General features: G+C 42.6%; 1 protein-coding gene across 4 annotated transcripts in view; it reads right to left on the bottom strand.

Annotated features, from left to right (window-relative positions):
- Fkbp15 (FK506 binding protein 15) overlaps positions 1-12,822 on the bottom strand; it is an 84,173-nt gene that overhangs the window by 2,287 nt on the left and 69,064 nt on the right. For 3 of the 4 annotated variants that reach the window (XM_023723198.1, XM_023723197.1, XM_023723196.1), the window contains exons 16-23: positions 12,361-12,532; positions 9,696-9,832; positions 6,277-6,432; positions 5,316-5,468; positions 4,264-4,380; positions 3,518-3,625; positions 2,536-3,251; positions 883-979 (exon numbers count right to left, since the gene is read on the bottom strand). In XM_023723198.1, coding sequence (XP_023578966.1) covers positions 883-979; positions 2,536-3,251; positions 3,518-3,625; positions 4,264-4,380; positions 5,316-5,468; positions 6,277-6,432; positions 9,696-9,832; positions 12,361-12,532 — 1,656 coding nt within the window. The remainder of the gene's footprint in view (positions 1-882; positions 980-2,535; positions 3,252-3,517; positions 3,626-4,263; positions 4,381-5,315; positions 5,469-6,276; positions 6,433-9,695; positions 9,833-12,360; positions 12,533-12,822) is intronic. The other variant, XM_023723199.1, reaches the window with a different exon arrangement.

Genomic DNA, 12,822 nt, shown 5'->3' with positions numbered 1-12,822 from the left:
AGGAACTAGTACACTTCCTTCAAAGTAAGATAGACAGAAGAGAAGGCTCTGGTATAAACAAGGTAGATCCCAGATCTGTCACTGTCTCCTGGCAAAAGGCAAAACCCACTCAGTGTTACACAATGGAAACAACTCCCATTTGTCCTCAAATTTCTGTCCCTAGAAATGTGGACTAAAGTTTATCTGTGTTCTTCACACCAGTGAAAACCCACCACAGCAGTCACAATGGCCCACAGCCAGCCCATGTTTAACCTAGTACAATGAGGCACGGCAGGTACAGGACCTGGAGCTCCAATCCAGGCTCTGCTAACAGCTTACTTTGCTGGCCTTGCACTCTAAAGGAAGGCGATGCTCTCAATACTGAGCCCAGCTGCTGGCCATGTGTTGTGATAACAGACCAAGGCAGCAGCTTGGATGGGAACTGAGTGAACAAAGTGCTCAGAAACAGGTGCCTTAGGAGGCTCACCATCCACTCTGTGGCTTTAGGAAAATTATCTCTAAGCTTTGGTGTCTTTTGCCTAATAAAGATACTGACAAGGTGATCTTCAAACTCCTTCCTAATTCTAAAATATAAATCCAGGGAAACCTGAGCTTTAGCATGTCAATGTAGGGCTGAGCAGCCCACCATTCCGCACTTCAAGTAAAACTCATTCCTACATGGCCAGACATTCTGATTCTCCTTCAAGAGTAAAGTGGTATCTGACCATCCCTGCCATGGTTACAGAGCTGCCCTCTCCCAGCCTCAAGTCTGCTCCCGCAGGGCCCTGTACACAGAGTCCAGGCAGTGGGCCACCAACAGACTGCACTTCTCTTCTCTGAGCCAGTGGGGAAGGGTCCCCAGGTGTTGGTGTGAGGACCTGGCAGGGCCTGGGGTTTCCTTACCACCTCGTCTTCATCCTCCTCCACAGGCTGTCCTTTGGGCCTTGGAAGTCTAAAAATTGCTCCTTTAAAGCATTTTTCCTCTTCATTTCCAGAACAACTGAAAGAAAATTAAGTCACAGACAATGTTGCCGTCTCTATTGTAGGCCACAGAGCTTATTAACTATAAGGGTCACCAGCATGGGCTAAGAATCACTCAGGAGCTCCTCACACATCCATGCCAGTGGCTTTTCCCACTCCCCGTGCAATGGATCTTTCCACAAGCTACAGCCAGAACAGTCCTGCAAAGCTAAAATATCAGACATTACTCTTCTGATTAAGTCCCCACAATAGCTTCTCAAAGTCCTTACACCAAATCCAAGCTTTAGCAGCAACACAATCTCATGTATCCTGACCCTATTTGGTTTTCTGACTTCACCTTCCCACTATTCACCTATTTACTGTACTTTTGCCTCTTCAGTTCCTTCCCACCACATAGCCTTTGCATATGCTTTTCTCACTACACTCTCTTCTTCCTACTCTTGGTATGGATGGCTCCTTTCCATCCTTAGGTCTCAGTTTAGAAGTTACATTCTCAAAATCCTTTCCTGACCACACCATTTAATTTACAACATTCCATGTTAGTCTCTATTATAGCACCCTCTTTCTTTTCTTTAGCACCTACCCTACTTTTATAATATGCAAATCTTCGCCACTAGACTGGTTTTTTTTTTTTAATTTAATGTATTTGGTACAGGTCTCACTACGCAGCTCAGACTCACAGTGATCCTCCTGTTTTCAGCCTCCCCAGAGCTGAGATTAAAGGCATGCACCACCATACCCGGTCTGGGTGGCCAGCTCAGCACGCCCAGGGGGCAGGGCCAGCGCAGCATGTGGTGCCCAGGATCCAACCCTGGTCACTGCATTTGCCCAAGCAGGTGCTTAGTCCGCTAAGCTATCTTCGGGCTGTAAGTTTTTATTTTACATGTTCTTTTTTTTAAAAAAAAAAAAAAAAATGTATTTGGTACAGGCACTCAGTCCGCTGAGCTATCTCACCAGCCCTTATGAGTTTTTATTTTAATTAATTTTTGTTTTGAAAGTTCAAGTTAGTGTTGGACGCAGGCTGGGCTCAAACTCATGATGATCCTCTGCTGTAGTCTTCCAAGTACTGTTATGTACCACTATGCCTGGCTGAACTATAAGCCTTTAAAACTCATGAACAGGGGCTGGCCAGATAGTTCAGAGATTAAAAAGCCTGCTTAGGCAGACACAGAGGCCTGGGGTTTGATCCCCTGGCGTGCTGTGCTGGCCCCACCCCCAAGGCACGCTGAGAAGGCAATTGAGACTGGGCATGGTTGCACACCCCTGTAATTCCAGTGCTTGGGAGGCTGAAAATAGGAGGATCACTGGGAGTCCAATCTACGTAGTGAGACCCTGTAGACCCTGTACTAAATAATTAAAAAATTTTTAAAAAATCATAAACATCTACCCTCTCTCCCACACCATCAGCACAGCTTCCACAGAGAAGTGTTATAGAATACATGAACGAATGAACGAATGAACGAACGAATGAATGAAGTAACCTAGTCAGTATCTAACTAATGAGTTGCCAGCATTGGACGAAATAAGAGACAACCTCCACAAACAGCTGCTGCCACTGTGCTCAGAAGAACATACCTGGAATGCTGATAATGGTGATTGGGTCTGAGGGCAGCCTCTACAGCCGGAGTACTGGCCTCTGTGCTTGATGATGCTTTGAAAGAGCCAGAAGAACCAGTAACAGCCTCATATCCTTTGAGCTCTGGGACTTGGGGCTCTCCTCCCAGGCTTTCAGGCTCCAACGCTGGTGGGTCCTCCTTCTCTGGGTCTGGAGTCAGTGACAGTGTCCAAGAGCTTTCTTGTAGGGGACCCTCTGGAGCTATTTCCCCAACATGCACCTTTCCCAGTGGGTTGTCAAGCTTGGCTGCAGTCACGGAAGCAGCAAGTGTCTCCTCATACTCTGAGTCCATAGTTACAGGACCTGGAGGCTTAGGGGGAATTGAAGTTGGGGGCCCTGGAAATCTGTGGGTTGGGATGCAAGCTGCTTCAGGTGGGAGGTAATCATCTTTGACCTCTGAGAGAACCTCTGCTTCTAAGGGCACCCCTTCCCTTCTCTGTACCCCATCCTGGGGCATGCTGAGCACTTGTGGAGGTAACGAGACAGCCTCTTCAACCACCTGCTGCAATGGCACCACTGGGGCCTCCTGTCTCTCCGTACCCAGGGTTGCTAGGGACAGCTCAGGAGTGGCTGAGCCTGACTGCTCCTGGGATGGTCTCTGAGGCTGCTCCTCTTCCTCACTGCTGCTCTCTTCATGTTCTTGTGCCTGCTGGTTCAACAGCTGCAAAGTCACCATCTGTTCAAAAGCCAAGGAAGAGATTGCTACTGAATGGAAACAGAAAGCCATGCTAATTCCTCCATCCTCATTAACAAAGCTGTATGTTAGTAAAATGGTTGTGCTTCTCTTTTTCAGAAGAGGCTGGGAAATCCAGCCAGGAACAAGTCATTCTAAGAAAAACCAATTAAAGATGAACAGCCTACTGTTCTTACTCATGATCCATTGCAGGGGATCAACAAAGTATCCATTCCAATGGAACAGTCAGCAGCTCTAGCTGGCTATACCTTGATTGTACTCATGATGGTCCCCAGAATGGTTCTGCCATCATACGATTCCTCCAGCTCAAACTCTCCCCGTAGTGACTGGAACACCTGATTCATGATCTTCTTGACCTGTGTGATGATCAAAAACATGTTGGCAAAGTCAAACCACTAAGAGATGCACTGAAATTCCACAGAGGGGTCTGGAAGGCTAAAATGATGCCATCTTAGCATTCTACATAGCTGATCATGAAAAGATACTAAGAGCTGCCACTGTGGAGAGGGCAATATTAAATAACAAGGACACTTTGACAGAGGGTCAGGCTTGAGAGCTCTGTCAAGAGCAGGTAAACTGTAGTAGATGTGGCCAACACTGTTAAAAGACCATTTATTGATACCTCCTTCCACCAATGAAACTTTCACGAATGCCAAGGATTAATGGGGTCTGGATGCTGGGCACAATTCCACCTTTTATTCTCCTGTTATTCAAAGACACTTCCTGTATATATCAAAGGCTCAGAGCCATTTTTGGAATTGTCAGAATTGAAGGTTCTAAAGATTTAATTTTTGGAACAATTCTCTGACAGGCATTTTCTTTCCTTCAATAAACACACTCTGCTCATTTAAAAAAAAAAAAAAAAAAAGACTTAATTTTTAAGTCAGCCACAAAACATATTTGCCATATGCTTTGGGAATGCCTTTGATATGCACATTCCACCCCTTGATGTGTTATACAGCTTACTGGTTCTTCAAAATATAGTATTGTTCACCTTCTCTGAGGGGTCAGCAGCTTCAACTCCAGATCTCTGGTGTTTGTTCTCTAGTTCCTTGATGTGCTGTTCATTTTGTTCTGTGAGGGCTGTGACTTGGGCTTGGAGGGCTAAACACTGTAAAACAACCAGACCATGGCTGTGGGCTCAGGAACATGGACTACGATGTAAAGGTCAGGAAACATAAGTGGAGGAGACTCATCGTAAGCATCAAGCCACAACCTCACATAGATTTTGTAGGACTACCTCCTCAGCTCCTACCCCAGGCCACTGATGTAGAGCCCTCTATTTCCTCATCACCCAACTCAAAAAGAGGGAACAGATTAGAACTGTAGTCACATACACATAAACAACATAAGTAGCAACCCATGCACCTCCAAGATGGCTTTGAAGATCTCTGAGTTATAGGTTTCTGACTAGCTTCTTTAAGCAAATAAGCTAACCTCCAGATATGGGACCTTCATACCATGACCCTGGGACCTTCATACCAGGACCCTGAGCCACCTTCCTTTGCATACAGGAAGCCTTGATCCTACCTCAAAGCCTTTGCACAGGATGTTCTGCCTCCCTATCTGCTTATCATAGCCACTTGTCCTTGGCTTGGCTTAAGAGCTACCGCCTTTGGGAAGCCTTCCCAAATCCCCTAGGCACTTCCTCTTCTTGGACCCACAGTACTTAATGCAAATCTCTGTTTTCTTTATTAACTGAGATTATTGAAGACAGAGTTCTTTGTGTACCTGTTCTCTGGCACAGTGGCTGGAACACAAGTGACACTAAATATATATTTGCTTAATAAATAAAGGATCAAACAAAAATGGAAGATTTGTTTCCAAACATTAGTGCTGTGTCTTCAATTTTTCCAGGTCACTGATCTGTCACTCCACATCAACATATATATAAAAGATAACTGACAAACTGAATAGCAATACAAGCATGTTTTTGTTTTCAAGCTATTAACACATCTAGGATCAAGCAGGTAGAAGACTTGAGCACCCTGCTGGCCTCAAATCAATTGGGCTGCTTAAACTGCCTGGTCCTCGGAAAATAGCTACCTTTTCCTGAAGGTATGTCAGCTTCTGCTGGTGGGCATCCCTCTCCGCGCACACCTCCTGGTACTGCTGCAGATGCGCATCCTTGGCCGAGGCCAACAGATGCTCGCACTTTGCTTCCCAGTGGGTCTGCAGCTCAGCCTGCACGAGAGACAGCTGCCAAAAGAAAGCAGAGGCCATGTCATGAGCAGTCCTATTGCACTGAAGGGAGCCCATTCTTCATCAGGCAGCAGAATATGCTAATGGACTGGATTTAATCAAGAAACAACAGCCCGAAAGACCTTAATTACTTTTTAAGTACTTCTTAAATAAAGGAAAGTATCACTGCTTGTTAAAACTCCAAAAGTTGCTCCAACAAGACGAAGATGTGAATGTCCAGACGGTCCCTGAAAGGCAAGTCCATGTGATCCTCACTTCTTAGTGTCTGCACCCTAAACTTTACAGGTTCAAAAACATTTTATTTTCTACCAAAATTCTCAAATTGAGGGCACCAGTGCCGCTAACTAAACTGGACTTACACATAAAGGTTTTAGAGGTACACTGAGAAAGACTTGCCAAAAGGACTAGACATGCAGCTGGATCCTGCCATTGCCCATGATTTCTGATTTTTGGGGCTACTGTCAGTTTTACCTGATTATTTAAATAAATGTATCCTTTTCAAGGTTGATGATGTATCTAGAGGACATCTAGCTGCTGAGGACTTACATAGCTAGAATTTTTAAGAGATTTTTTTTCATGTTTTAGTTAAATAATTAGATATTAATGAATTAATCTTTAAAGGAAAAAAAAAAGATTCTCCATTTGACCCCTGCTATCCTGAATATATTTGGATTACTTTTTTCAACCTTTCTCCAAGGTGAAGAATATCAACTGGAAAAAATGATACTGAAGGATGAGGAAGAAACTAGAAGTTTTCTGCCTCCTTCACACCTTTTATTCCTAAAGAACTTCATTTTCCCATTACCTGCTCTGCAGCTGCTTGGTCTGTGGACACACGAGTCTTTTTCAAGAGCTGTCGAAGTTTGTCCAGTTCCTCCTGGTACGACTTGCGGATCTCATCCATCTCCTCCTCAGCCTGGCAGCGCTCTTGAGCTGACTTCTTCTTCCTTTCTGAGAGGTTCTTAGGAATAAGAAAACTGCTATCAGCTCTAACTGGTTATCAGAAGGTAAGAGGGTAGTTACTCAGATGAGTCTACTCCATTTCTGGGATTATGGTGTATTTAACATTCTTGACTATGAGTAAGGAAGACTGCGATAAGGAAAAGACAAATAAGGACTTTAATACTCCATTAAGAGGTAGACAACTGTTGGTGAGAGCACTGGGAAGCTGATATTTTCACAATTTGCTGGTGGAAAAACAAATAGACATACTCTCTTGGTATGGCAACCTTTGGGGGTATTTTTGGTACCAGCAATCAAACTCAGGACTTTGCAATTGCCAGGCAGGCACTGTGCCGCTAAGCTATATCCTCAGTTCAGGATGTTAATCTTGTGAAAAGTTTTTAAAAGTACACACACCCAGAAATTTCAAAATTGTAATTTACTTTAAGAAAGCAATTAAGTCACGTTCCTAAGGTTATACTGTAAGGATAGTCACTGAAAGCAGTAAAACCGTTTCAGATAAAAAGTGAAAGCAGCCCCCAAAATCAGGGGAAAAAAAGGTTTTAGTAAAAACAAAACTGATAAAATCATAGAAAAAACTGTAAATGTAGACCAAGATTTCCCCTAAGAAGGCACTAGGCTTTGTTAGTGTTTGAACCCTCAGGAACAGTATGTTCTTTTTATATTTAAATTGTTCTAGAGATAGAAGCATTCTCACTTTTTTCTATGGCACTAGTTATCCTGCAACCAACAAAGATAAGATATGCTACAAAGTAAAGAGACAGCAAGCTGCCTGTCCAACAGTGGTGCTCAAGACAGCACGACTGCTGCTTGTGATGGTACACACATAACCTCAGCACTCTGCGAGGCTGAGGCAGAAGGATTACAACATCCTGGGCAATTTAATGATTTACCAAGACCCTGTCTCAAAATAAAAATGAAAAGAAGGGCAGGGATGTAGCTTAGCACAGAAGTCAGGAGTTCAATCCCCACTACTGCAAAAACAACAATAAAAAAGAGTAAAATGGAAAAATATTTGTAGACTAACAGAGGATTAATACCCTTAGTAGGATCTGCCAATCAGATTTACCAATAGGAAAGAGGGTGAAGGACGTTAAAAGGTGAATAATTCATAGTAAAAATATAAGTCACACTAAAGACATGAAAGATTGACTTCTAATAAAAATATATAGCAAACCAAGATTATTACATTCCAGCTGTGACATAATAAGGGTTAGAAAAGTGATGTACGTACTGAGAAATGAGCTTATTCACACAGTACTGGAAGCGTGAGTAGCACGTTGAGAATAATCTGGCAATACTGATAAAACAATTTGAGATGCATGACATTACCACTGATCCTATGACTCTCATTCAAGCAATGTACCCTTTGAGAATGCTCGAATTCACTAAAATAATCATACAGTATAAGGATGTCCACAGCAGCCTGAAATAATATAAAAGTACAGATATAAATATATACTGAGGGCCAGACGTGGTGGCACATGCCTTCAGTCCAGCAAAATGGAGGCTGCCTCAGGAGGACTGCTGTGAGTTCAAGGCCAGCTACATAAGAGAGTTCAAGGCCAGCCTACACTTCATACGCAGGCCCAAGCAAAATAAAAAAGCACTGATAATTAAATTATGAGGTACAGCCTCATTATCATGCAACAACTACAAAACAGTCAGGCTGGGCTATAGATCTGTGCTTACCTAGTGTGCATCAGGACTTGGGTTCAATCCACAGCCCTGTCCCACCCCCAAAATCTCATTCTAATGTAAAACACATATCCACAGTACTTTTTAGAGTAAAGAATTAAACACGAGCCCATTATTGTTTAAAAAGTTTATCAGCATATCTATAGGTATGTGAAATGAGTATATTTTATGCATATAGAAAAGAATCTAGAAGGATCACACGTTACAGTATGTACAGTTATCTCTAAAAAATGAGAGAAGGGAGAAAGAAAAAAAATTTTATAATTTTATGTATTATTTCTACTTGTTTTTTTTTTCAGGGAGTAAATTATATTTATTTTCAGAAAGACAAAAAGGAACATAGAAGCAAATATAAAAGCATGTTAAAAATTTGTTAAAGCAGGCCAGGGAGATGGCTCAGTGGAGTAAGCGTTTCCCTGTCAAGCACAAGGATCTGAGTTCAATCCCCGGTTCCGCAAAAAAATTTGTTAAAGCTAGGTCATGGATAATCATTATATTATTCTTCATACTTTTTCTGTCTGAAACATTTCAAGAAATAAGAAACAAAATCAGACCTAATGTACCAGATAAAAAGCATTGGTAGACAATACATGTCCTTCCTAAGCCCCCCTAGGCCAGCTATAAAATGCTGGTTCTCTGATGACTAAAATCTCTGCTAGTTTGACATTTTTACAGCTTTGTAAAGCTAAGATACAGAAGGATGATGCAAAGAAAATTCTACTACTAATCCTGTTTCTCTTGTTTTTAAACTACTGAATTAAAAACAGGATTTTCCAGTTACTAAATCTGTTCAGAGGCAGTATAGTAATTTGAAAAGAGCTTAAAGTCCAAGGGACAGTTTGAATCCCAATCTTGCTGCTTAATATTCCCAAGACAGAGAACAAAGTACGTCTTAACCTCTGAGCCTGTTTCCCTGACCAATCTCATAGGATTGCACATAATTGAGCACATAATAGGTACTCCATAGTAGGTTGTTTCACTTGGCCTCAGAAGCTCCATGCTAAAATTAACTCCATGAAGTTGTGTCCTAAATACTTATCTCTGTTTATTTCTTGCACTCCAGGCCCATGGCTATCTCCTCTGATCAGGCTACATGGCTACCTCACCTGGAGTTGATAAACAGACTTGGAGCGGACTTGATACAATCTGGCTGAACTGGCTCCCCTCAAGTGGATTTTGTTTCTCTTTAGTCAGATCTTTCCAAAACCTACATTAGACCATATCTGTCTCCCTTGCTTCTTCCAGTCTTTGCTGTTGCCTGAGTGCTCCTTCCACTGTTCCCGCCTTAGTCTTTCTCACTGCTGGCACGCAATGGAGGTTGCAATGGAAGTTACATAAATTCAAAGTTCCCTATCTTCTCTGGCTTCCTCTTCTTGTCATCTTTACTTTCAAATCTCACACCTTGCTCCAACTCGGATTTCATTATAAATCACCTTGCCCTGAGATCTACTTGTTTTAATAGGTATGTTCTACTGTAATTTCTTAAGGACAATAATAAAGTTTATTAAGTAGCAAATGCTGGCTACTTGGGTCCAAGAGAGAAACTCAGCTTGTGGAACTTACCTTTTCCAGGGACTCCTTCTCAGCTCGAAGATCTGACAGTTCTTCCTCCAGAGCGGTCATCTTGAGTTCCAGCTGCCTCCGGCCCTGCTTTTCATTTTTTAATTTGGACTGTGCTTGCTCAGAGGTTTCTTGAAGCTCTGGGGAGGAGCAGAGAGACTCACTGCTGAACTAGAGTGGCAGGGGGTGATCTGGCATCCTAGCAGCTCTTCCAAAACAGCAGGCCTCAGACCGCCCACCCTACCACACAAGCATCTGGCCTTTACTTCCTTCAGCCATCCCCTCCCTGGCCTGCAACATTTTCTAATAAGCACTAAGCTGCTCTCCCACAAACCCTTATTTACCACACAGAGAGCCATCTCTAACATATGAATCACCTTCTACACATGCAAAATGAAAAGAAACATTTCAAGGGGTCAGAGATCACCTTCAAAACTGATGACTTTTTTTTTAACTCATCACTCTGGGAGCCAGGGAGATAGTTCAGTAGAAGAAATGCTTGCTCAGCAAGCACAAGGTCCTGAGTTTGATCCCTGATACCACCAAAAAAATAAATAAAACAAGAATAAATTCATCACTCCTTTTTTATAATACAGGATGTCACTAAGCAAATATAAAAGCATGTTAAAAATTTGTTAAAGCAGGCCGGGGAGATGGCTCAGTGGAATAAGCGCTTCCCTAGCAAGCGAAAGGGCCTGAGTTCAATCTCCGGTTCCGCAAAAGAAAAAAAAAAAAAAATCAAGAGTGCATTCATCCTCCCAAGTGCTGAGAGTACAGGAGTGCGCCACCACACCCTGGGGGCAGGGCTGGCATGGCACACCAGGGATTGAACCCCATCCCTGAGACTGCCCAAGCAGGCTAAGCTATCTGGCTGCCTCCCGCCTTTTTTTTTTTTTTGTGGTACCAGGGATCGAACTCAGGACCTTGAGCTTGCCAAGCAAGCACTTATAACACTGAGCTATCTCCCTATCTTAAACTCATCACTCTTTGCAATTCCATTTGCATTACCATCTGACCACACCAAAGAGGTTTTGGCTTAGTATCGGTTCTGGTCCTCTCTCACTGGCAATGAAATACATATGCTCAATTTTTTTGGTAGCCAGGACATTTTGCCAGGAATTTGCTTTCAAAACATTCCTTCTCAAAGAGGACTTTTGGGGAATTTTAAGTTTAGTGCACCGAACTTTGAAGAGTTGAAGACTCTTATGGCTCAAGAGGTAACTTATGGCACCATAAAAGCTGAAAGGAGATAGCTGTACGATATCCAATACATATTTGCCTCATAAGAGATGCATCTTCAAAGTACCATTTCACTAAATGATATCAGTGGCTTGGTTCTCTCAAGCAGAAACCTGTGCTTCCATTTAGCTCTGTTATCGCTCTGGTCCCACCTGTGCCTTTGCATTGGGTTCAATGTAGCAATATTGGAAAGTAGATGAATCGGTATGCTAGTCTTCCCAAATCTATTCAATCACCCTTTCCTGTTTTTGACACAGTCTTACTAGGCAATTCAGGCTGTTCTGGAACTCCCTATGTAGCCCAGGCTGGCCTCAACCTCTCAATGATCCTCCTTCCTCAGCCTCCTGAGCGTGGAAATTATAGGCAATGTGCCTCCACGCCCAGTAATCATATTATCTTTAGCACCACTGTTTTCTCCTTCCTTCGTTCCTTCCTTCTTTCCTTTTCTTTCTTTTTATGGTACTAGGACTCCAACTCACAACAAGCACTGTGTCACTTAGCTATATTCCCAGCCCCAGAACCACTTCTGCAATGGGCACATAACTAGCAACCGTGGAGGAAAGGACTTCAGGCAGCTGAGTAAAACACCACCTTTGCAGGGCCGGGGAGATGGCTTAGTGGAATAAGCGCTTCCCTGGCAAGCACAAGGGCCAGAGTTCAATCCTCGGTTCTGCCAAAAAAACAAAACAAAACAAAAAAAACACCACCTTTGTCCTCTAGGATCTTGAATTCTGGAGGGGAGAACAGACACATAAATGGTGCTTATCAAAGGTTATCTGTGACAATGGTCATAGTAATTCATTAAGCAAAAAAATACTGTAAAAGAGGGATCAAATACTCCAGGAAAAACTAAGAAATCTTCTGGAAGGAACAGAATAGAGAGAGGACTGGAGGCAAATACTGCTTTGCACAGCAAGCCCAGAGAAGATTACACATAAAAAAGCAAGACAGGATGAGCAGAAGTGTAGCCAGGTAGGATTACAGTACAGCTGGGATGAACTAGGCAATGTAATGGGAGATGAGCTAGGCAGAGTGTGACTAAAGAGTTGCAACCCATTTTCTAGGAATGAGGAAACTACGACAGGAAGCATCTCTTCCTCAAACATCCACTGAATCAAGAGTGAGACGAACATATAAATACAAACTCTTGCAAATATATGGGACCAGTCATAAGTATCAACAATGTTCATATAAGACTTCTTCAAGAGGAGGGAAAAGGTGGCAACTGACCAACTCTAAATGAATACATTCAATCTTTTTGTTTTCCTTTATGTAAAATAATCATACAGGCTTTCCGTTAGTCCACCTTGACTGCTGGTTCAGTCCTTCATACACTTTAGGAGCATTATGTCAAAAGGGCTGAGAGGAGGGAGAGTTAAATGCCTTAAGTTTAAACGAAATGACGCCAGCTTCCCCACTGTGCACATACCTGAGAGCTCTGTCTGCAGCTTGACGAGCTGGCCTCTGAGAAGATCTGTTTTCTCCAGGCTTTCTGTAAGCTGCATCTGCAGCTCTGTTTCCTTCTTCTGCTGAGCTGTCACTTTCAGCTGCAGGTGAGAGACCTGTGCAGTAGATGCTGCTAGCTCCTCTGTCACCTTCGCCTGAACAGTAAAAAGAATGATACTATTTTAAACATTGGTGTTCTTTATCTGTAAGTAGTGACCTAATCTCACAGGACCTTAGGCTGACTGAATTGATGGACAGGAAGGGAACTAAGGATACCATTAAAATTATACAAAATCTCTCACCCCATTCTCATGCAGAAAATTTGTGCTTAGGAAATGTTACAAAAGACTATAGAAAATTTGCTACAGGGATGTTCAATACTGAAGTTGTAAAAAACAAAAAAGGAAAACTACCGTAAAATACTAAAAATTATGATATATCTATC

This window comes from Octodon degus, unplaced genomic scaffold (genome assembly GCF_000260255.1).
Source record: "Octodon degus isolate 3935 unplaced genomic scaffold, OctDeg1.0 scaffold00098, whole genome shotgun sequence".
NCBI lineage: Eukaryota > Metazoa > Chordata > Mammalia > Rodentia > Octodontidae > Octodon > Octodon degus.
The sequence above is the reverse complement of the archived record's forward strand: the minus strand, read 5'-3'. Positions and strand labels throughout refer to the sequence as shown.